Raw genomic sequence first — 24,889 nt, forward strand, 5'->3', positions numbered from 1 at the left:
ATCTGGGGCTGTTGGATTACTGAGAAGCCAAAACAATAGCATTAAAAAGCCTCTTTTTGARTTGGGTTGTTGGGAGCCACTGGCCTCTTTTAGTAGCAGGGCAGAGAGTTTCATTCACAAAGCCAGGCTGCTAAAGTTTGGAAGTGGTTATTTTTCCTGTCCAGGGGGATTTAGCCCRTCACTTCTTGCGTTTAATTGTTTGCCTTTTGTTTAACTCTGATCTCCTTGGAGCAGAGAAGAGAGGAGCCTGTTCCCATGGCACATGTCAAACAGCCCCTTTTAAGCTGCAGTCAAGCTCTGYAGCCCTCTCCCCAGTGATGGGRTTGTCCCCAGCAGGAAGGGGGGCAGAGGAAATGACACAGAGGAAAGCTGGGAAATCCTAGGGTGCTCTACAGCAACGTGGGGTGCTGGACTGGGGATTGAAAATCAGCCCCTGCAGTGGGTCACGGTGCTGGCTTTTTGCACTGGTACTTGGTCTGTCCACTGATTGCACCTGTGTTTTTGCACAAGCCTTAAAGAATCCCCAGGAGAGCATCCTGGATGCATCAGGGGTTCATCCCAAGAGGTTCCCCCCTGCCCAGCCATGTGTATCAGCTGTGTCCTTGTGGACCTGCTTATGGGGTTACAGCTCTGCTGCAGGGGATCCTGCTACCAGGGCAGGTGCATGGGGTCACCTGATGTGCCCCTTTTGGAAAGCAAATTTAATTACACTGAGGCTGAGAACTCTGTGTCCAGCCCTTGATGAGAGTGCCTGGGACAGGCTGGATGATGGATGGTCCTGCGCCTTTGCTGGCTGCAGGAACCATTATTAATTATCTGTCATGGAACAGCTCTCTGGCACCCAAGTCTGGCCTTATTTTAATAGGCTCTGAATAGCTCCAAAGAATTTGTTCCTCAAAAAAGTCACCGTTTTTCCATAAAAGTTTTATAAATAAGCATAAAGTTACATTAATTATTTCATGTTTTCTGTATGCCTCTTTCTTGAGGAAGAAATTCAAAAAAAGAAAGGGGCATGGGAGAAAAAACCTTATTGTTCAAGAAACTATTTCATCTTAATGACAACATTTGTTACTAGCTTTCTTATTCAGTGATGTATTGATGTTTATTTTCTTATGTCTACTTGCAAACACTGTTAAAGCATGCACAGTTTATACATATTTAAGTGATGATCTCAGCTGATTTGCGGTGATAACAGCAGTGATCTCTTGCTTTTTAGGAGCCATTGGTATGGCCAGTGTTTATGTTTATTGCGAGGGAAGGATTCAGTGATGTAACAYGCATCACTTTTGACAAATAAAAGCATGAAGGGGGAAAATTGTTTTAGTTCTTCCTCCTGTGACTGCCACCTCTCAGCATCTCGGAGTTACTTGMATGTTGTGGATCAGAGGTGCAGCCTCACAGAGCTGTCCTTTTAAAATTTTATCCAGTGCGGCTGGGGAAGTGGTGGAGACAGTTTTGTTTCTTGCTGTCTGGTTGTCAGGGCCAATTAAGTGGTCTGGTGTTGGGAAGGAGGGGAAAAGCAACCCACGCAAGGAAACAGGGAATTTTTGCTGTTGTTTCTGGAATTGTTGCCACTAGCTTCTGAAAGTATTGGTGTTTGTGTTAGATTGTTTGGGTTTTTTTTTTTTTCTTACAACAGTCATTTTAACATCAGGAAGCCTGACTTTTTGGTTTAGCTTGATAGTATTCTGTTAGTGTTACTGCAGAAGTCATGTTGCTCTTCTCTGCACCTACTATAGCAAAATCACAAAAGAGGCACAGTAGCTACCAAGCTGCCTCTGCCTTGATGATTGTGTTAACCCAAACAACCCTTAATTAAATTTGTCTGGCTGCCCTGGGTGTTACAATCACTAAAATGCTGTTCCATTATGTTTTTTAGGGCCGGTGTACCCGAGAGAACTGCAAATATCTCCACCCTCCCCCACACTTAAAAACACAACTTGAAATAAATGGACGCAACAACCTGATCCAGCAGAAGACGGCCGCAGCCATGTTTGCTCAGCAGATGCAGTTCATGCTACCGGGCGCGCAGCTACAGCCAATTGTGAGTCACAGCCACGGATCCATTGGGTCACACTGCTCCCTCTTCCTCCCCTGTTTGCTCACRRGGGCYCCAGCCCTGTCCCTGAGCTCAGGCYRTTGTYTGTGCTGCACAGAATTGGGCAGAATCTTCCAGAGGGTGTCTGATGCTGCCTTTGCATCTCCTTCCAGCGGTCTCTCTTTTCCTCTGATAACCGAGGAGCTGTGAGAKTCAAGGCTTCCAGTGGAAGGGTCTTACCACCAGAGGCTTGTTTGACCACCTGATTTATATACATCCCAGAAGTTCTGAGTGGCTCAATTCCTGTGAATCCTATTTTGGGTAGTTGTTTTACATTGAGATGAGGCTGACTCCCTTGGACTAGATGTGTTACACTGTTGAACTAAAACTGGGGAAGATGAATCCTACCCAGACCTTAATACTTTTTTATGTCWAGGAGAGAGACCCATCTCACTGCAGTTGTCCCAGTAGAGGGTTGCGCTAATGTCACAGCCCTGTCACTTCCTTTTCACAGTAATACTGATTTAGAGTAATAGCAGGAAAGATTTGCTTCTCTTCAGGTGGGAAAGGCAGCCTGTGGGAGACAGGTGTTCACAGAGCAGGTAATTCAGAGGAGCTTTCACTGCCTGTCCCTGCTTTTGCCTGTCAGTTAAAACAGGATTCAGGCTGGAAAACCCTGTTATGCCAGGGAGAAGATGGCTGCTGGTTGGTGTATCTGGGAGGGGATGAMGTTTGTCAGCTGAGTTTTAGTCTGTCACAATGTATATTTTAAGAAATGTCAGAGGTCTTGAAGCAGCTCTTCGGTGCTGATGTGAATAAGCTGCACCCAGAGTTAATTAGGAGCTCTCAGTTAAAAGTTGGGGTTGCATATCTCTCCTGGGGCGATGTGCAGTTAGTGTGCTGTGGTTGGGTGAGGCTCCTTGTGCTGTGCCACCCGGGAGGACTGGCCAGATCCCTTGGACAAGCTCTTCTGGCACGAAGGTGTCGAGTCTGTGAACCAGCCTGAGCTTGGCCTCCTGGTGTCCAGCCTACAGCACCTGGCCTCTCTGCCCATGTGGAACACAGCATCTGTCACCCCAGCTGTGAAAAGCTCAGGTGTCTCTGGTTTATTCTCACCAGATTACAGAGAAGGATTCCTCTTTGCTGGAGGCTTGGTTTGGTGTAAGAGCTTGTGATGGAGCTGTGTTTCAGCAGAGAAAGCTGGTCAGTGTCCCTTCATGATGGTGATCTGCCACCAGACTGGGGCATTTCTTCAGTCTGACATATTCCTCTTGTGTTTTGGGGGCTTTTCCCTGTTTGCCATCACTCTTATCATCCTGTGTGTCTGCTAGTAGCTTTGTCTTGGCTCTGCCATATAAGCTAGAAAAATGCTGTTTATTCTTTCTGTTTTGAAGATGAAAAGGTAAAAGAGAAAATTTGCCACAGAAAATGTCTTTAGTTGTGCTGTGCCTTAGACTCTTATCTGCTGTAGTCTTTGCACTTTTTTTTGTGGAGTTTGAAAGTATGTCCACATCAGAAGGAAATCCTGAATTCCTACAAAATAGTAGCACTGGTTTCTAAGCCCTGTACCAAAAGCAAACCCTTCCTGTTTGGGGTTTTCCTCTGTGGGGAATTCACGGTGGATACTCTTTGGCTGGCTATTCAAAGCATCTTTGGGATTTCCTCTTTGGAAAGTTCCCATCTCCCCACTTTGCAATCTTGCAGGTCCAGTATGCTCCTAAATTTTACTCCTGCCTTTTAAATTGCCTCTGATACTTAATGTGTAGGTTTGTCTGGTTAGTGCTCTCATTTCAGAGGTAAACTTATCTGATGGTTTCTAAATTGTGCCATGAGGGAGACATGGGCAAAAAAGAAAAATAAAAATTTGTTCTGCAGTGACTGCTCCCTTCCTGCTTTCCCACACTTTACTCAGACTAAACAAGCTCTTGGTCTGATTCCTGCTGCCCAACTTGCTCCACACCAATTTCAGGACAAACAAGAGATTGCTCTTTCAACTGCCTTTGATTTCCCRAAGATGCTGTCAGTGGAATCTGGCTTTGAGAATTTTTTTCTCTCTAAATGAGAAGGGTGGGGCCTCCTCCTGGCTACACATGAAATTCGTCAAAGCAGAAAGTATTGTATCAGATGCAGCAGCAGAACAAATCCCATGTGATCAGAAAGCTGATCAACGGGATGCCTGCTTAATTGGGATGCTTGCCAGAGATGAGATTTGAAGCAGCATGCTTAATAGCTCCAAACAATAGCTGAATGCTTACACATTCTAAAGGGCAGTTTCACCAGAAAAGCTACTGAGTTAAAAAAAAAAAAATCAAAAAACCCCTACCAAACCCAAACCAAACCAGCACTTGATAGAGCAGCTTTTCACCAGGCTTCCTGAAATGGCCTTGAATGTGTCTGTCTAAGAGCTGGCCATGGCATTGATACGAAGAGCTGCTTTGGTCAGTGTTGTGTCTGGCTTCTCAGATATGGTCACTTTGAAACCTGTGTGTGCCAGTGCAAGGCTGCACCCTGGGCCTCTCCCCACCCTCCCCATCCTGCTTTATCCCTTTGCAGCAGTGGGGGACAGATTTTTGGAGCTGCCCGTAGAGGTGCTTCAGCCCAGGGTGCAATTGCAATTGGAGCAGGGCACTGGGCTGCCCGGTGCTCCCCCTGAACAAGCTGTTGGTGGAGCATGGCACTGGTGACACACCTGCCACCACTTCTGCTCTGCAGCTGCCTCTGCTGCTGCCYGGGGAAGCTGTTTCCTCTCTTTGTTTTCAAGCTCCTCATATTTTCTTCCTGTCAAGGTCTTTGTAGACAGGACTATCTTGATAGCTCTGYGTCACCCAGCCCCCTGAAGCCAGCCTAGACTTTAACTCAGCTCTTTGTCCCCTCCTGGGGCAGCAGGATCCTGCTGTTGCTCCTTGGTGCTGGTGGAGGAGTTAAAGCAGAGGGTGAGCAACTTTCTTGGCCATTGGTGCTTGGMACAAGTGCTGGAGCTGATTTCAACAGGTGCTTTGCACGGGCACTTGTTCCATGCAGCAAAAACGTGATTGATATCTCAGCCTCTAGTCTAAGACACACTAGGAATGTGGTACCTGGCCCACCCAGGAGCTGGTATCTGCCAAGAGACAGTGCTGTGGGGTGTTAACACCTGTCTTTTACMCTACAGCAGCCCACAAATGAGAGATGCTTTGAGCTAGGAGTCTGTCTTTGCAGTCTGGTTGGGGAAATGTGCATCTGTGGTGGTAGGTAGCTGAATGCTTTGGCCTGTTGGATTCACTCCAGYATGCTCAGCCTTCATGTTGGAAGGTGGTTTTGCAGCCAGCCAGCCCCATGCTGTTACATTGGAGGGAAACAGGGGTTTTTTGGTTTTTCTGACAGCATCAATTATGTTTTTAATATCAAGGTTTTCTGTCTTGTCAATACAAGATCTTTATCCTCAGTTTCTGTCACCAGACTGTAAGCTGCCATTGTTTGTTGTGTGCTTTCCACATATAGCTGCTCAACAGTGACCTGTCTCCCCTCCTTCAGGCTATCAACACCTCTGTATTTACAGTGGGCCTCTCATTTTCAGGCTTTCCCTTTTTTAGGGTCTGAGGTAACTCAGAATCAACACTTTCTGGCTGAGACAGAGCTTGTGTTTGACAAAACACCAGCCGCTCCTCTGCCTTCCTTTTCTCACCCACTCTGTGTTTCTTCTCTAGCTTTAGCACAATTTCTGCTAGGCAAATTGAATGCAACTTCTAGATTGTTAACAAAATCAGCTGTTCCAGGTTCTGTCRCCACCAGTCATGACAAATGGCCCACTCTGGGACAGTGCCTTCTGTCTGCCCACACCTTCAACCCAATAACTTCCATGCTCAGGGTCTGTGAGGAGCTCAGAGCTGTCAAAGTCCTTGGCAGCCCTCTATCCTGAGATGTGTTCTCACAACAGCCATTTCAGCTTTTTAAAATTATTTTTATTATTCTTACAAGCATTTGAATACTCAGTAAACCAGTCTTGTGAGCTGCTGCCAGCCTRAACCCTTTGCTGCTGSCCTGTAACCTGTTTCACTCTGCACAGGAGTTRCTGGTAGTGTCTCTGTGCTATGATTTACAAAAGTTAATTTGCAAGAAAACCTGTTTCTGTATTTCCTGAATTAGCAAGAGCTTGAGGGGGGCRGCGGGGGTAAGTGCTGATACTTTCAATCCCTCTGTTTTGCCCTAGAGCACACCAGCAATTAAGTTGAGTGGTTTTTTTAGTGTACGGCCGTATTATTGCTCTGTCAGGTCTCCTGTCCCTCCCTTCCTCTTCCTCCCGCAGCTTTATGTCAGGAACATGATCCCATTTAACCTGGGATATCCCTTGGGTCAGTTTGGCTCAGCTGTCCTCTGTCCCCTCCCAGCTCCTTGTGCTGCTCCTCACAGTCAGCTCGCTGCTTGGGTGGGGTTCGAGGCAGAAAAGCCCTTGACCCTGTGTAAGCACGGCTTAGAAACAACAAAAATATCCCTGAATTATCAAYMCTGTTTCCAGTACAAATTCAMACCACAGCYCCACACCAGCTACTGTGGAGAAAATTAACTGTATCCCAGCCAAAAGCAGCGCAGCTGTCACAAGAGGTGGACAGGAGGCACGTTGAGGAGGGCAGTGCTGTTTGGAGTAAAAATTACTGYTGGGTTCTGGTTGCAAGGAGGAAATTTGCTCAAATTCCCTCAGGACACGGGGGACCTGCACAGACGTAGAGGAGAGAATTGGCTGGCAGCATCGCTATTACTGGTACTGATGCGTGAGCCAGACTGGATTTCCCAATCCAAGACAGGCAGCCGGGTCTGGCAGCGAGCACAGCCCATCTTTTCCCCTCATCAGCCACAATAAATACAGAGCTCCCTGGTGCCAGCTCACAAAGGCGCAGTTTTCAGAGCGCTTCGCACACTCCAGACTTCAAACCCCAGCTCTTGTAGGTTTAATGTGTTGAGTGAGGTCTGCTTGTTCYCTGGCTGCTCACCCGCTTGGCTGCGGCGTCAGCCCCGGCCCGCGGGCAGGGAGGGGAGCACGGCTGTCACTTGCGATCAGGGAGCCAGCACATGGAGCAGGCGGGCACAAAGCGCCTGGGAAACCTTGGGAACGCGGCAGCAGATGTCAGGGCACGGAAACGGGTGAGCAAACAGCAGCAGCAATAAAAAATCATCCTGTTCCTACGAGCATCACTGCAGTCTCCAGCGTCACAACTGGATCGTGCTACTCAGTTGTTCCTCATGCATATCTTTGCTCCRCTCACTTCAGCTTGGGTTTGGGTCCATTAGCCCTTGCTCAGAGCAGGGACTGCTTTTGAGGGAGATGGGAGATGGTGAGGAGGCTGGTGTATCATCTCTTAGTGAAAGTTTCTCACCTGGTCCCACCAGTTTCAGATTAATTCACCCAGTGTGAGGTGTTGCAAGCYCCCAGTCTGCACAAATTCCCACCCTTAGCAGTGCGGGAACATCTTCCCTTTGTCTCAGAACCAGCAAGGTCCTGGGCCTGGCTGCTGGTTGTGTTTGAATTCAAGCATGGGAAGCCAGCTTTAAAGCGTCTTCTGGAATTTTGGAGCAGTGTTTTTGCCACACCTGCTCAGTCAGGACACTTCTGCTGTATTAGGTGCTGAAAAATGTGGGGCAGGTTTGCCCACACATTTGTGCAAGCCACATGTACTGTAAGGTTTGTGCTACTATGGGTACATAAAACAAATGCTGACAGCATGTCAAGCCCTAGCATAACCTGTGCAGACTAGCCGGGCTGGAGAAGCTCCTTAAAATAGCATTTACAGTGTAAATGGTGAGGAAGTTCAGCAGATGCCACTGTAATTACTGGTATTCACACAAAAGAAAATAGTCTAATGGATGCGGCCTTCTCACTAAAGTGCTCAGGGAGTCACAGCTTTGAAAATCTGTGTGAAATGTCTGGGAGCCACAGAGAATTGAAAGGGAGACAAAAAAAWTTTAATAAAGAACTGTGAATTGAGGGATCTCTGGCTTTAATGGCTAAAGTCTCCCAACAGCTGAAACAGTATTTGACTGAGGCTTATAAGGAAAATTGGAAATCCCTCCCAGAGAGAGAATTATTTGGTTCTGCTACACTTAAGGCAACCAGCACCAGTGATACAAGAGGTTGTCTCCTCATTGAGGAGGAGAAAATGGCATGTATTCTGGCAACAATTCCCTTTCCCATCAGCTCAGGAGCTGCTTGCTGTCACTGACCTTAGGAAGGGGCATTGTTGAGCTAAAACTGGTTTAAGACTATTGGCTGTGTTACTGTRGGCTAACTTGTTCCACAGTGCCAACAAGCAAAGTATGAAAATATCAGCATGAAGATGCTGTTGAGGAACACACTGTCCATATGTGGTTTCKTTTCAAAATGCACAGGGCTAGAAGTACCAAAATAAAAGCAAGGAGGGAATGATGTGTGTGGCCAAAAAGTGCCCCAGGCCATTGTGTAAGCACACTTGTATTTATTGCCAAGTGGAGGCTGTAGCTCCCAAGGATGGTATCATGTACACATGCCAATGCGAGCAGCTTTAACTGGGACCAGAGTTCACAGTGGAGCAGGTGATAAGAGGGAAAATGAAAATGGTTGCAAGTTTSAGGCTGCTTTCCCTGGTGGGTGGTCGAGTCCTTGCTACAGGAGCAGGAGTGCTGCCTTGCACATTCTCATTTTCAGTGGGGGTAGGTGGAATTTTTCATCAGCTGGAAATGGTTTCATTCCCAASAATGCTTTGGTTCTGGTGCTTTAAAAGCTCAGAAATTCCCTGGCTAAAGGGGTAGTCACAGATTTTAAACAGAGCATCTGCTTAGGGAACCTTGTGTTTGCCTGTGTGCCAGCACAGCAGCTCCTTTTCCAGGGCAGTGCTGCTGGAGTGGCTCAGGTCAGGGAAGTGGCTTTGGCACCCTGGCACTGAAGCTCTGCTGCACTCAGAGGACCTGCGTAACACAGTGTAGGGACCTGGAGTGGTCAGGATCTTTATGGCCTCTTGTTCTGTCCCCTATGGTAATGTGGGCTCCTGGACCTTGCACTGAGCCATCTCACGTGGCACACTGTGTCCATTGCTATTCCAAGGCCAAGACTCACCTGCTCTTGCCAAAGCCATAAGATCTGGCACACTGTGGCATTAATGAGTTTGGTGTCCTCTTGCTGCTATTCACGTGGAGCGTAGGCTTGGGTCCTTCTGCAGAATGGTTGTCTGGAGTCTGTTGACACTGAAACAATTTCAGATGTGCAGGATGCCTGACCACCAAGTGTAGTGCAGCACAGATCCATCAGCTGGCTGAACGATGCCTTTGGTCTGCATGAGGCACACTGGCCATGCTAACATGATGGTGCATGCAGCAGTGCAGATACTGGGGYTACCTGTTTCCAGGTCCTGAAGCTGCTCTGTACTTTGGGAGTCTCTCCACAGCATTGCAGTGTAGGCATAAAGAATCTGAGACATTTATTTGGGAATGAGAAGTCTGTTTAATTTGGGCCTGCCCTAATTGCTGGCATGAAATCCTTAATTGTGTCATTAAACTWTAAAGATCATCAATATGCTTTGATCTGACAAATAAAGATGCCTTGTATTCAGGATGAGTCACAAATCTGTGAGTCAGGAGAAGCGAATGGATCACAAATAAATGGCAATAAATGAATAGATTGGAGAGCATAGCATTTTGATGTGGCTAATCAAATTGTCTAAAAGGATTGAAGTGATGCAAGGCTTTGATGGGTAATCCAAGACAGCTTTTTAACTTATACTTTGTTTTTTCCTCTCTCTATACACAGACAACGTTTCCTGTGACTCCATCGCTTGCAACAAGCCCCACAATGGCTTTTAGTCCCTACCTGAGTCATGTTTCTCCTGGGATGGGCTTGGTTCCTGCAGAGCTTTTACCAAATACTCCTGTCCTGGTTTCCGGAAATCCTACTGTTACAGTACCAGGAGGCTCTGCTGGGCAGAAACTGATGCGTACGGATAAACTGGAGGTATTTGGATACATCTGATACAGTACTGCTGACAGGGATGAGCAGGGCATGTGCTCCCAGCTGCTGCTCTCTGCTAAAATGACCTGATGCAGCACAGTACAGAGTTTAACTTGCAGCTTTCCTAACACAAGAGTTGCTGCTCTCTGCCAGAGCAGACAGTCCTGCAGGGACTGATCCCAAATCCTTGGAAATTAGGGAAAYTTACTCTTCTGATATCAGGGTGTGTTAGAGTAGGGCTCGGATTGGGTTTTGTGTGTGATTTGCCACACTTTAAAAAAAAAAAAAAAAAGAAAAACAAGTGGATGGTCTATCTTTACATGTAGTTGAGCAGGAGATGTTTTGGAGGGAACAAATGTTTCCCTTTTCTAGAAATGGGCTTATTAAGCTTTGACAGAAAGGTTTAAGCATTACACTGATGGGAGTGGTGAGTGTGGGGCGTTGGAAAGATGTCCCTCCCCAGTTGGCTGGGCATGCTGGGGCTTAGTGCTGGAGGAGTTGTAAATGTCTTTCAAACTCTAAGCAGAGGCTCTGCATGAGATAAGGGCTGAGGACCTGAATTCAGAGTCCCCTGCAGGTGTAAATTATAACACAGGAAGATAGTGGAGAAGGGTGTAATTTCAAAACACATTGTTTTGTGTTATGTACTTTATCTTGCCTCGCTGATGTCTCACCTTTCCCCRCACTCAGTCACTCAGTCTGATTGCACTTTGGTACGTGAGCTACACCACTTGCTATAGTATTCAACAACTTCTCTCAGTTCCTCAGACAAGAAACATTGCAGACCTTTTGTGAAACCTTTTCCTCTGCCTCTGATGCTTCATTGGTCATAACTTACAAAGATCTGTGAGATCCTAGTACAAGTAATTATTTTGGCAACACCTTCGAACACATTGCTGTGTAATCAAATGTGCTGTCATGTAATGCCAGGGTCGAAGTTTTAACGTGAAGGACAAGGAGACTATTTATGGGAAAGAGGCACCTCATATTAAAGAAAATGTACTTGTTGCAAATAACAGCAGCATGTAACATTTAGAATTAAATGTCCTACCCAAGAGTGCGCTYCATAACAAATATATAATCCAGGTGAGACACAGATGGCATAGTTATTAACATTTAAGCTTTAGAAGCAGGGGAGGAATCTTGAGCTCCAAAAGTTTTGTGAAAATGACACTGATTTTCTGGGATCACTTTCCATTCTGCACAAATTCTGTACTTCACTTGCATTTGGTAATTTGTCTTATTAACCTTGTGGTTTCTTTCATCCCCTGAAGCAGTTGTGAATAGCACCAGTTGCCCCTGTGTCTGTTGATATATGTGCTACCCCAGATGAACATGGATTTAGAATACACACATGGTCTAATGTGGCCAACTGAACTGATATTCTGTGTTGAAAATACTGAATGAAAAGTAACTTGATGTTCTGCTCAACAATGTGACTTTCTTTTAAGGTTTGTCGAGAGTTTCAGCGTGGAAATTGCACACGTGGTGAGAATGATTGCCGCTATGCTCACCCTATAGATATTGCAATGATAGACACAAATGAAAATACTGTTACAGTTTGCATGGATTACATCAAAGGTCGATGCTCTAGGGAGAAATGCAAGTACTTTCATCCCCCTGCCCACCTGCAAGCCAAAATCAAGGCAGCTCAACACCAGGTGAACCAGACAGCTGCAGCTGCAATGGTAAGTAGAGCTCTTCTCAAGCTGCATTTCCATTGCTAAGAGATTTCACGTGTCATATGTGTCATTTGTGGAAAAGTAGAGAGCTTTGTAAATGGCTGACTAGAGAGCTGAGAGCATGTGCAAGATGCATCCCATCTCTCCATCCTGTCTCTGTGCTCACCACAGCATGAAGCCCTCAGTGGCACAGTACATCTCTCCAGGTAGGGACGTGGTGCCCAACCCCGTGATTTGCTGACATGACATTGTGACGTGACATGAATGCAAGTGCAGCAGCAGCATTTGGAATCAACACCTTCCCTGGCTGGGTCACAGGGGCCAGTTCAGCTTCCTCAGTACACAATGCATCCTTTTCAGGGAGCTCCTGGCCTGTTCTCTGTAAAAAGCAGAGGATATCAGTTGCTTGAGCTTAGCAAACTTGTGCCCGATACCTTTGCCAAGACTTAATGAAACTACAAGACACAAACGGAGGGTGACTTCCTGACTTGTTTGATGCTTTGGACCTGGTAGAGATGATCYCACCTGCATTTTAATTTGAATTATGACAGTTCTGAGCAAGAGTCAAGGAAGACTTACCAGGTGAAACTTGTAGCTGGTATAAATGCTTGCCATTCTGTTGAGTTTGGTTTAATGGCACCTGTTTATTCCAGAGATGAGAGAGCTGGGGAGGGAAGAAGAGGCCCAGGGGATCTCACCCATGTGTGTAAATTCCCAGGAGGTAAAGAAGGTGGAGGGAAACTCCAAATGAAAAGACAAGAGGCAATGGGCACAAATTGAAATTCAGGACATTTTGTTTAAACACAAGTACAAATTTATTTACCAAAGAAAGATCAAAGACTACAACAGGATTCTCCATCCTAGGAGATGAAATTCTCCATCCTCTCCTGAATGGAGTCCCACGCAAGCTTCTTTGGGCAGTGTGTTGGTCTAGCCGATCTCTAGAGGTCCCTTCCATGTCTTCTATGATTTTTAATTTTTTTTTAAATTAATATTAAAAGGGGTTTTGCCTCCTCTATGATTTATAATTAAGGGTACTAAAATTTTTCTAAATACCTTTTTCTTTTTTTAAGATAGTAAAGGAGGTTGGTTTTAATTCACGATGAAATTTAAAGYATAGCCAGGGCAATTCTAGAAATTAAACAAGCGCCCTCCTTGTAGCATCACTGTTACCTGGGATATAATTTGAACAATTAATTTATACTGCAGTATTTATTTGTCCTGTAGAGTTATTTATTAGTTTTCRTAGTGTTTTTATTGTTGTTGAAATAAGAATCCCAGTTTGTTGAAAAACAACCTTCTGAAATGAAACTCTTGTGTTTTTCACAATTGAATCTTTATTTTTTCACTAATTATCTGGGACACTGCTACTTAACCAAAGCCAACGCATGTTTTATTCATCCTGCTGGCTTCTCTTAAAATTGTAATTAACCCTATTTGTATGCTGTTAACTAGAACCTTTAAAATATTTATTGATGGCTTGTTGCATCACCCCTGCTACCAAAACAGCCTACATTATTCATTGACTTTTTGAGGTTTGATGCATTTACTGTACCTGTTGAGGTGTAAKACTTTATTAAAGGGAAGAAAGGTGCCCCATTTTCTTGGAACAAAAAACAGATGCCAGGCTATGGGTGTATCTTTTAAAACAGACTTGGAATGACTTCAAATCTAAATTCAGCATTTCTGAGGGACCCAATCCTGCAGTTAYGTGACACGCACAAGTAGTAGCTTTACTCACTCCTGCTTGGCTGAAGTCAGTGCAGCACTGGATGAACTGGGTAAGGCTCTGTCCCCAGTTCAGGACAGCACTTGAGCATGTGCTTGAAGCTCCCTCCTTTTCCAGTGGTCCTTCCCTCTCCATGAGTGCTGTGCTGGCCTCTGCATGACGTGTGGCTGCAGCATGAGGGCTGGAGCCAGTGCCAGCCCCTGGCAGGTGCTAATCCCCGAGTGCTCCTGCCCTGCTGTGCCAGCCCATGTGATGRAGCTCCAAAGCACGTGTCCTGTGATGACATTACTTTTAAAACTTACCGAGGCAAAATAACTGACTTGCCGCTAGGCCAGGTAATTACCCAGCCACCCCATGTTGTGCATGCCTCGTCTTTTKAATATATTGTATAATGCATTCACTTTTTAATTTTTTTTTCTCTTCGCCTCCCCAAATTGTTGCTCTCTCTTGACACACCTCTGCTTGCTGTTTTTGTTACTGTGCTTGACCCCCCTCCCCGGCCCATTGCCATCATGTGCTCGCTGCCTGCTAATTAAGACTCAGCCAGCTGTCAGATCACTGAAGCGACCGCTCGAGGCAACCTTTGACCTGGTACTTGGACCTTTCACCTTCTCGCTTTGCACGTAACCATCTTAGTCTGCATGAAAGCCTTCTGCTCTTGGTCTGTGGTGTTAGTGCCTGGGGAGACTGCCCATCCCAGCCAGAAATGTTCAGTGTGCGTTCAGACATGCCRATCCTGTGTCCCACACACCATCCATTAATGTCTGAGCTTTGCCTCCTGAAGCCTGGATGTGTTTTGGAGACTGAATAAWCTTGGGGGGAGGCAGCTCTGGCTTTTGAAGTGTTTTTTCAAACATTGACAGCTTTGGAGTYGCAAGATGCAGTGTTTCAATGAGAATTTGAGAATTTAGCTCATTAGGTCTGCAGTGKGCTGGAAATGCCAGAGGACTGGGTAGTTGCAGGACAGATCGTGTAACTTTTCATTGTATTCCAAACATCACAACCTTGCCTGGCAGTGCCATGTTGGTAACTGCCCTGCACAAGGGTGTTCTTTGTAATGGGCAGCTGAGATTTAGGGGAAGAGGGCTAAACAGCATCCTTGGGGATCTGTGCTGGGAACTGAAGCAGGTGCAGTGTGGGACTTGGCTCATGCGTTGGGTGGGCTGGGGAGATGGCTGTTCCTGCAGCTGGCTCTGTCTGTGGTTCATTCCCATCCCCCAGTGGGACAGTGTCAGCAAAGRGACCTCGCTCTGGATGCCTTTTGCTTCAGTCTCAGGCATGGGATCTGCTCCCTGAGCTTCTACCTGCAAGCTGTCTTTGTTTTATGAATCTCAAATAATATGTTTTATTTGGCTTTGTGATGCTCATAGCAAGGCAAAAGCCGTCTTCATAGTGCTGTCAACCCTGGCTGCATAGAAGACAGCTCCTTCCTGCTTTCTCAAATAATAAAGGATACAATACATTCTATAAAAAAGAGCTCCTGTTTCCCAGCTATAGCAGGGAGGAGTGGACACAGAGAAGCTGTGAAACTGTCAAGCTGATATTGCTTCTCATTCCCAGAGCTAGGAAGTAGGAGCTGATCTGCTCCCCTTCCTCTCCAAAGAGTTGTTTTTGGGTTAAGTAGTCAAGAGTTTTCCTTATCAGGGTTTTAGGCAGCAGCAGTAGGAAGCCTTGCTGGGGCCCAGCTTCTGCCAGCAGCACTGAGTGACGCTGTCAGTGATGCTGCAGCCCCTCGCTGCTTCCTCTGCTCAGGACTAGCACAGACACAGCCCCAAAGCCAGCACAGGCAGGACCTGCACAGAGCCTTGCTGGCCTCTCCAAGAGCCACTATGCTGAGGAAACGGTCTGGTGCAGAATGGGAGAGACCATAACTACTCCCCCACTGAACAAACCCCACGAGAGAAGTTACTCGTACAAATCTTCCTGCTCTGGCACACTGAAAGGTTTGCAGCCACTTGTTGGAATGTGTCACCTCCTCTGAACCCTTCATGAGTGATAAGRGCAGAATGATATTCAGAGGAAACTGCTCACATTGCTTCTGCTGCTTGCCAGGGAACGGGTGCTGCCTCTGCCCTCCCTCAGATTGTTTTGTATTTGTCAATTTGTCATGGCTGGCAGCAGACCCATCCCCTCTTTGCTGAGTGCAGAAGGGTGAAAGTGTGATCTGCTCCCAGGAGATAGGGATCTGAGGGGAATTTGGAGGTGCAATTTAATTGTTTGTTGCAAAGATTTAATCCAGTTCTTGTGTTGCAAAAAATAACAAGAGGTTTGTTAACCTGCACGTGGGAAATTCTGACTTTGGCATGCAGTGTGTTTTTATCTGTCAGTCTTGCTGAGGGATTGCTTTCCATGCCATGCAGAGAAGTGGCACAAACCTCTTTGTTCAGGTGCTCATTTGAGCAGGAATGTGGCTTTCCCAGCCCAAAAATGGGAGGCTGCCTGGCATTCTAGTAGTAGAAATTGTTCATTTGGATCAGTGCAGGACTGTCACATGGATACTGAACCGAATTAACCCATTCACTGTAGCACAGCTGCTGCAGAGCATTTGTTTCTTTAGAACACTCTGGAAATATTGCATTTATTTGTGTTTCTCCACCTGACTACTGTTAAGGGAGCAGTGAGACTGCCATAGCTGTAACAGGGACTGTAACAGGGCGGGAGGAAGGGTCATGCTGGAGAGGTGATGGGAGAGTCTGATATGTCTTGATGGTGGCTGTTGGTGTCTGTGTGCTCCCTCTGACTGCAGTGCTGGGCTTGGGAATCGTCCTGTGAAGTGCCAGAACATCACAGCAAGGTCTCAAAGTCTTCAGCTGTTCTGCTTTYGGCATTACCATTATGGGTTAATGTAGGTTTTGGGGTGGTGACAGCCTTTGGCCAAGAAGCAGGGAGTCAAAAGTCCATTATGTGCCTGGCACAGTTGCTTTGCTATAATTAGTAAATTCTTCTTTTGAGGCAGATTGTGGAAGTGTCTGAAAAAGATTATTTAGCAATTGGGCACTGTAAAGAGCATGGATTTAAGCATCAAGTTCTTCAGTCACTGTAAATCCTCTGTGATGTACAGGAAGCTACTCCAGACTGTGTAAGCTGCAGGTCTGTCCCGTGCCTGGAGGAACATTCATGTAGCCATCATTAAATGGATGAGTTGTAGATACAGGCAGATTGAACATAGATACCAATGAAAGCTTACCTAGAAATGAAAAYTCTTAGATCATCCTAAAATATGGATCTTAAGTAAAAGATTTTGGCATCTGTGTCTGAGAATATTGTCCCATCTTTGACTGCTGTTTTTTGGTAGCAGCCAGAAGAAATCTGGGAAGATTAAATCCTAATGCTGAGAGTGGATGCCYGCTAGTATAGGCAGAGGATGTGTGCATGTCTGAGGGCAGTTTTGCTAATGCAATTTCTTCTCATTTTCATTTTTAATATTAAAACCATCCAAAAACCACCATGTGAGTAGAGATAGGATGGAGTAATGTTTTGCCTGGAAGTACCTTGCTTAACATTTCTCAGATGAGCAGTCTCCTATAGCAAATAAAATTTAAAGTGAAACCTGTTTCTAGATGGCGACAAACTTGCAAGCTTTCACTTACATTCTGTTGTGTGTTGATCTTCATAACGCTTTAAAATCTCTTTACTTGTGTCCTTTCTTCAAGTACTGTGTGTTTGTAGCCTTAACCCTTCATTAGCCAAACCTTTTCCATTACCTACCATTCACTTGTCACCTATTAAAATAAAAGTAGGAGTGATAACCCTGTTTTTCAGCCATTGCTTTGCTACATGATACAGACTAACAACTAATCAGAAATGACCTGATTCTGCATGACTTCCACGTGCGTAAATCTCATTGACGTCAGTGGGAGCATTACGTGCAAAAAGGACTGCGGGGCATAATTAAAAAGGACCCTTTTCTATCACAATGTGGAGGGAAAAAAAGTGGTTTCTTACTTGGGTACAATGAAAAGCTGTAAATCATTAGAAACATTCCTGTCTCCTAAGAACCTGACATACTACTTTGCTGTTGAGACATGCTTGGGTGAATGATGAGTAACTCACTGAGAAAAGTTCCTGAGTTGGGTTAATGCTTTTTACCAAGTCTGATCATGAAACAGGTTTGACGGGCTGGAAGAAGCCCGGTGGTGTGATAGAATGAAAAGAAGGGATTTGTCAATGGCTTTTTCCACTGTTAATAACGAGTGAGCAGTATTTGAGTGATGGAGGCCACCTTCTGTAACGTGGGAGCAGGTCCAAATCTGCTGGAGGTGGGCTGTGCCTCTTGTGTGAGTGGTGGAGAATCAGGCCTGGTCTTGACCATGTTGCTCAGCCTCTCTACTAACAAGTGGAAATACATTTTACTGTGAATGTRAAGTTATGTGTGTAACTGGCAGCAGCTACAGCTTTACCACCTGGACACGTGGGTTGGCTGCACAGTGTGAACGCTTCCAAACATTCACACAGACATGTAGGCAGGTGCTGAACCAGAGGCAAGCATCCCTTTTTTTTCCATGGCATTTGTTGCTTATGCTAATCTTCTTGGGTTTTTAAATAGTCATCTACTATATTTTTCCTGTTTGTTTTGGGGTTTTTAATGCTTGTTGCCTGCAACTGCTCTTTGTAGCATCCTGTCCAGGTGATCACCTCTCCCCTTCCTTTTCCCTGTGCGTTTTTTCCCCCTTCTGTACCCAAGCCAGTCCTGCTGAAAAACTCCTTAGCATCCCTCCTCCTTCTGGTCTCTGCCCCTTCTCCTGGTGCCTTTACTAACTGCTTACCTAGTGAAGCTGGTGTTTCACCCACTACTTGTACTGTGACTTAGCTGCCCTCCCCGTTCCTGTCTCGCTAAGTTGATACAGTTGCAGGTGATTTGCAGCCAAGACCCCCCTATTATTTATTGCATGCTTGACCTACATCTGGGCCCCTTTATTTACTCCACTTGTCTTTAATGACTCCCTTATCCACAGGCCCTGCCGCCTGGTGCACTTCAACCTTTACCAAAGAGGCCAGCACTTGAAAAAAACAATGGTGCCACCACAGTCTTTAACCCAAGCGTTTTCCACTACCAACAGGCTCTAGCCAACATGCAGTTGCAACAGCCTGCATTCATCCCTACAGGTAAGTGTCTCCTTGCTTTCCCCACCATCATGGTTATTTATTTTATGACCTCGCTGTTCAGCTAATGAGCAGTTTTGTAAGAGTCCTTAGCAAAAAAAGTATTGGTGTGTAGTTTTGTGTTAAAAATGGATGAAAAATTAACATCTGTTATTTGACTTTTTTCTCTTCACCTACTACAATTTAGAGCTTTTCACATGTAAAGATCCTTCTTAGCCCTTTTTGTGTGGTTTGGGGTTTTTTTTAAAGCAGTCAAACTAAGAAAAATGTCTGCATGTTTCTTGAATCCATACTTTCTGTTTTTCCTCCTTATGGTTCAACTGGTTAATMCCAAATTAATTCTTTGACTCTTGTGTAGCACTCGTATGGACTCATGTTAAAATGTTTTACAGACCTCTATGCCTGCTCTCTTGGGGCTGTAGGCACCTTCCTGAGCTTCTATCTCACTGACCTACATATTCAGCAGCTGTGGTGTTTATAGRGGGAATGGTTAGTCTTTAGTAAATACAAATTACATAATCCTCTTTAAAGGCATATATTTCCCTCTTCCTTGTCTTTTGACCAGTACAATATCCTAAGCTTTTTAAAAGCAATTTAACTCCCAGCTTTTTTTGTACCTTTAAGGTCTCAGAGTTAAATTGAAAGATGCAGTTCAGTAATTCTTATAGGACTGGAAATATTAATGTGGCAGATGTGACTGACTTCTGACTGGCCAATTAACTGCAGCCAAATGAAAAACAAAACCTGCTTASAGTGGAAAGTATTATAAGTGGCTGAATTAGGAATGTTCCAGAGTTGATAGCTCATGTTTTAGTATTATTATCATTCAGAGCATCACAGGAAAATTAATGCCCAGTGTTTTTAATGTTTAATGCTGTATTTAYTTGTCAGATGATATTTACAAAAATAGGCAAAGTGTTTCTCTGAGCTGAGCCCTGGAAGTGAACACATAAGGGACCTGCACCTTGGCCTTGTTCTGTGGGTCAGGGGAAAAACTTTTAGAGACAATTGTGTCCTGAGAGCAAACCTTCTCAGGTGGAGCATGAGTCCAAGGAATGGGGACCAAAAACCCTGTGTTCATATGGCCTTTCTGTTATGAGAGCCCTTGGAAACACTCAGAACTCAGCAGCTGCCAAGATGTTCTTCCAGGAAAGAGGATTCTCATGCAGAGAGATGGAGCAGCAGCCTCCCACCTTGTGCACTACAAAGGGTTGGAGGGGCTGGGCTGAGCTGACCTTACCACAGCTCCATCAGATGCCAAGGGAAATACTTCTCCAGGAAACACTGGCACCCTGGGGAGTGCCAAGTTCCCCAGCTGGCTACACACTCCTCTTCCTCAAGGTTGCAGTTGGCAGAGTTGACCTAAGGACAYGCATTTCTGATGGAGCACCATAAATCAGCCGTGCCCAGCACTCGCTGTGCCGTGGTGCCGGGCTCGTGGCAATGAAATTACGTGCAGGGCTGATGCATAACAGGGCTGCTTACTGGCACCTGCTCTCATCTGAAGAYCTTAATGCTGGGCAGAGCAGCAAATTTCCAGTCAGAGGATGGATCTGTGATGAATTTATGTTACACATCAGGCTCCAGATCTGGGCTCGGCCTTGGCAGCGCTCAGGAAAGCAAAGCAGAGAGGTGGCACGTCGCAGCTCTCACCGTGGGGAGGGGAAGGGAGCTGTTGCTTTTCTTAGAATCTCCTGTTCAGTTGTTGAGAGATCAGCATCRTGGGTTGCCATGGCAGGGGAAGTCAGGCTGTCTCTTGAAAATGGCATCACCACTGCAATTTTCTCGAGTCCAGAAAAAATAAATGCCTCTTTCAGCTTAATCTAGAGACTTTGAATCCCAGTCCCTGCTTGCAGGGGTAAATTGCTTTTGAAAAGTCAGTTTTAACATGAGTGTGACATTCCTCTAAGGGCAATTTGTTTTCTGCTGATGTGATCAGAAAGAAATCAGCATACCCAATACCCCAAAAATCCCAAACAGCCCTGATTTCTGGGATCAATCATATCATTTAATACCAAGGTGGGAGAAGTTTATTCTCTATTACCCAAGAACTAAAGAATTAATTTGGTTTGCTATGATCTCTTAAAACTGAGTTTAAATTATTTATATATCAATATGCAAAATCTGTTTGCATGTGCTTAAATACTGAATGCTGCAAAGAGAATACCTGCTTTTTAGTTAAAGTGATATCTAACACTGAAGCTTCACTAATGAAATATCCCTTTTGTTCATCTTTCCACGCTTCAATGCATGGTGTGCAGGGTCAGTTCTGTGCATGACACCCACTGCAAGCGTTGGTAGGTTTTTCTACACAAACTTCTCAACTTTTCCTAATCTGAAAGAGACTGCAAGTTAGTATGCATCAGTGAGAACCTGGGTGGCTGAGTGGTGTGACTGTCTATTCGCTGTCTTCTTTGAGGCTTAAATGGTTGTATCCCTTTTAATTTCTGTGCAGTGCAGTGTTTCATGTGACTTATAATAAGAGAATCCAAGGTGATGTGTTCCCACCCCTATTTAGTTCCGCTGCAGAGACAAGAATCTGTCACTTAAATGTCTTTACAACCCATTTAAGTCATCTAACACAAGGAAATAGCAATGGGAGSATCCTGTTGGCTTATTTTTGTTTTWTTTTGTATTAGGCAACRGGCAGACTTAAGTTTGGATTTTTTGTTGTCCTTCTGAGGACATTTTAGGAGACTGGTTTAACAACGGTGCTAAAGASGAACACATCTGGGGTCAGCCCTTATGCCAGAGCAGGGGCTGCTTGTACAGTGAGAGAAGCAAGGCTTGGACCGTGGACTGGCTGGAGATTCATCTCTGTAGGGCAGTGTCAGGTGTGCAGTGCAGGGGGTCATAGGGAGGTACCAGTGCACGTGGGATGCAGGGAGGCAGCGGGGCTGAGGACGTGCTCGTTAGAGCTGCAGGGATCCACTCTGTTCAGGCTCAGCATCTGGGTCTTACTGAAACCTCTGCAGGCCTCTGAGGACCTCCCCTCTGTCTACAGCTGCTGGGCACAGCAGGGCGGGTGAAAGCTGAGCTTTCATCCTCTAGCCAAGGTTATGCAAGACTACCAGCATCCAGGTGTGTGCCTGCTTTAGCCAGATGGAGAGATGTGGGAGCCCTGGGCAGGGTGCAAGGCTTTCCAAGAGCAGGTCTGAAAGCTCTGGCATGAATGGCTAAACACTGCTCTTGAACCTCCCCATCCCTATAGCACAGGGAGGACACATCGCTTGCATGACGGGGAGCTGAGTCCCTCAAATACACCTCTGCCTGTAGGAAACCCCAACCCACACGTTCCAACATCTCGTGGCCGGAGCGTGCCCAGCCCGCAGGCACACGCTCCCTCCCTGCTGGGGCCCGCCGTGGCTGCTGGGGTGGAGGGGAAGGCAAGTCTGCTTCCCCACCGCATGTTTGTGGGGATGGCTGGGCCTTCCTGCGGGGTCCTGGGCCCCACAAACCCCCCAGGGTTTGGGGGATGCCCATGTGTGCACCAGAGCATCCCTTCCAGCACCGTGCTCTGTGGGACGCGCAGCTTCAGGAGGCTGCCGAGCTCCCTGCTGCYGTGTTGTCCTTTTGGATGCTCTTCCTGCAAATTGTAGCTGTTCAGATGCATTTGTGTATTTTTCCCTCTCTGTCCCTTCCCCTCTCCACACCCCACCACCCCCCACCCCGCAAGAGGGGAGTTTTGCCAAATCCTATAGAATTAGGGTGGGAAGGAAGCATGCTGAATTTGTACGGAGAGAGCTCGGGCTGCCAGCTGCTCGTTTGCCGTGCCTCCAGCTCTGCCCCGTGCCGAAACATCGTCCCTGCTAGAGAGAGGCGAGAAAACCTGGTGAAAGGGCTGCGGCAGCCRCTGCAAAGTGCATCATGTACCTCTGGTTGCTGGCGGGGACGGGGTGGGGAGGGAAGGGGACAAGCTTTCCCAGGCGGGCGGGAGGGTGCGCTTGCCAAAATGTCCCCACCCAAAGGAACGTGCACTGGCTGTGTCTAACTCCCCACGGGTGCGAGCTGACGTGGGCTTTTGCTAGCACACCCATCCTCTCCCCCCTTTGGAAATTTGGCCCTCGGAGTCTAATACATCATTGTTCTGCTTATAAATGTACTAAGTGTTGAGAATGTTTTGGTTTTTTCCTTAATTATAATTGTAATTGGCTTTTCCCCTTCTCTCTTGTTTATTTTTTTTCCCAACGCTGTCTTGCTTTGCACTGTGATTGCATGCTGCGCCCCGATGTGTCCTTCATGACGATGTCACATGGCTTGTTGCTGTGATTCCTGCCACGCCCCCAAATCCACCACATGTTGCCATGGTTACATAAAACCAAACAAACAAACAAAATATATATACGCTCCACCCTCCCGTATGTCGCTTCCATGGTTCCCTTCCGAAAGTGCCCATGATGCACGGTGCTACGCCCACCACTGTGTCTGCAGCAACAACTCCTGCCACCAGCGTCCCCTTCGCTGCAACAGCTACCGCCAATCAGGTTTGGCCCTTTCAATGGCTTTCTTTCACGTGTTGAGATCTCGAGGACCGGGCGAGGGCCGTGTCCCGCCCGGCTCGGCGCAGGCTCGGGCAGCGTGTGCGTGTGCGTGGCCGGGGATCCGAGAGGGGCCGCTCCTGCCACCTGCGGGATGGGCACAAGCCCGGCCGGAGCGTAGGGATGGGCGATCAGGGGTGCAGGTTCTCCTGCAAAAACACACCTCCCCCCGGGGGCCTCAAAAAACGGCCCGAGCATTCAATCTGTCAATCTCCCGAGCGTGAAGTCGCACAAGACCTGCAGCACTTCTGCTTTCAGTCTCAAGCAGGCATACCATCCTGAGCATCCTTCCTTGTGGTATTTTGGCATGTCCTCTCTGGGCTGGAAAGTGGAAGTGGAAATGCAAAGTGGCCTCCCCCCACCACAAAATTGGACTCTCAAAAACTACCAAAAAATTCCCTCAAAGTCCCAAAAATCGGGGGGGAGGCTGTGAAGTSTAAAGGGTTTTTTTTTATGCCAGTAGCATGTCACCCATCCCTACAGAAATGACTCTGGATGTGCAGTACGTGCCATTGTAGCACTGCCATAAGTGTATAGGATTCCATGCATGTCTGCCGAGCCATAATTCTCTCCAAAACTTTCCTCTGAAGATACTGAGTGTGATGGCTGCTTCTGCACCAGTCGCGAACTGTATATGCACAACGTGTCCTAGTGATGCTTCCTGATAATTTGGTGTGACACAACTTCTCCCAGTTAGACCAGAGACATTTCAAACACTTTAAAAAAAATTTTCCCCCAGTACTAATTTTAGCATTTCCATTTGTCATGCTCTCAGGTTTAGAGCGATTGCAAAGAAACCRGGGTAGCACTTTGCTCTGTAGGAGGCTGTTAGCCATGCTGAATGGCAGTAATACCTCTGGGGGCATCCTCTAGTCTTCTGCGGGTGTGAGGTCATGAGGATTTCAGTAGGAGTTTTGCCTACATAAGTCCTAGGCAGTGTTTTACTGCTCGSAGTAGGAATTGCCAGTCTTTTTCTGTGCTTTGTTGTTATTTTCAGGTAGAGCAGGTCTTACTCAGACTTGTATTGGTTGTGAGAGGAAAGTAGAAATTCCTGTGCAGCGTTGCTCTGTGGCTGTATGAGTCTCGTTTCAGCCAGATAGTTTCAGGGGATTTTTGTCTGATTTGTAGTCTATGGAGTCAAAATCCCAATATGATTATCACATACTCACAAGGCATCCGTTGTGGTGCAGCTACCTCGTAYTTAATGTGTAGCAAAATAAAAGACTTGGGAGTGGATCCTGTTTTCTAAAACACTGATGTACTTAYTAGCCTGATACTGAAGACAGAATGAACAGCCCGATCTCAAGGCAATGTTTTAATGTGTTGTGTTCTTTGTTTTTTTTTGCTGTAGATATCCCAGTTATCAGTAGATGAACTGAGTAGCAGCATGTTTGTTTCACAGATGTAGAAGTTTCCGATAGAACAGTAAGTTCCTTTTTGGTWTTTCTCTTTACGGTGGATTGATTTGTACATGGGCACTGCATCCCCTGAACACAGGGCTGGTTCAGGCAGAGGGGCTGAGCCTGTGGGACCCCACTGGCTTCGTGCTCTGCCAACTCAAGAGGAATTGAGCAGCTGCAGCACCGACATGGACCAGCCCTGTGGTTTATAACGAGCACTGTTTCCTGTGCCTGCTGTACCTGTTCTGCGGTGTTTTCAGCCTCCCTGTGCATCCCCCCAGTCCCACGGCTCCATTTACAGGTTGCTCTTGCTCTGCACGCCTCCCAGCTGCCTGCAGRTGCCTCAGGGATTTGCTGTGTTGATGGGAAAGACTGCTCTGGTAATGAGTCAGCTGAAAAGGTGTAGCTTCTCTTGCTGTTAGTGACATATTTCCTTTCCTGGGGTAAG

The 24,889-nt window shown here is 46.4% G+C and overlaps 1 protein-coding gene across 2 annotated transcripts in view; it reads left to right on the forward strand.

Annotated features, from left to right (window-relative positions):
• Positions 1-24,889, forward strand: part of MBNL3 (muscleblind like splicing regulator 3) — a 57,633-nt gene that overhangs the window by 24,301 nt on the left and 8,443 nt on the right. The window contains exons 2-7 of one of the 2 annotated variants that reach the window (XM_057383029.1): positions 1,880-2,044; positions 9,792-9,992; positions 11,441-11,677; positions 18,356-18,506; positions 22,893-22,987; positions 24,393-24,466. In XM_057383029.1, coding sequence (XP_057239012.1) covers positions 1,880-2,044; positions 9,792-9,992; positions 11,441-11,677; positions 18,356-18,506; positions 22,893-22,987; positions 24,393-24,449 — 906 coding nt within the window. In that variant the 3' untranslated portion in view covers positions 24,450-24,466. The remainder of the gene's footprint in view (positions 1-1,879; positions 2,045-9,791; positions 9,993-11,440; positions 11,678-18,355; positions 18,507-22,892; positions 22,988-24,392; positions 24,467-24,889) is intronic. The other variant, XR_008966438.1, reaches the window with a different exon arrangement.

The sequence above is a fragment of the Malurus melanocephalus genome, unplaced genomic scaffold (genome assembly GCF_030028575.1).
Source record: "Malurus melanocephalus ecotype Western Australia unplaced genomic scaffold, MMel_1.1 scaffold_603, whole genome shotgun sequence".
NCBI classification, from domain to species: Eukaryota; Metazoa; Chordata; class Aves; order Passeriformes; family Maluridae; genus Malurus; species Malurus melanocephalus.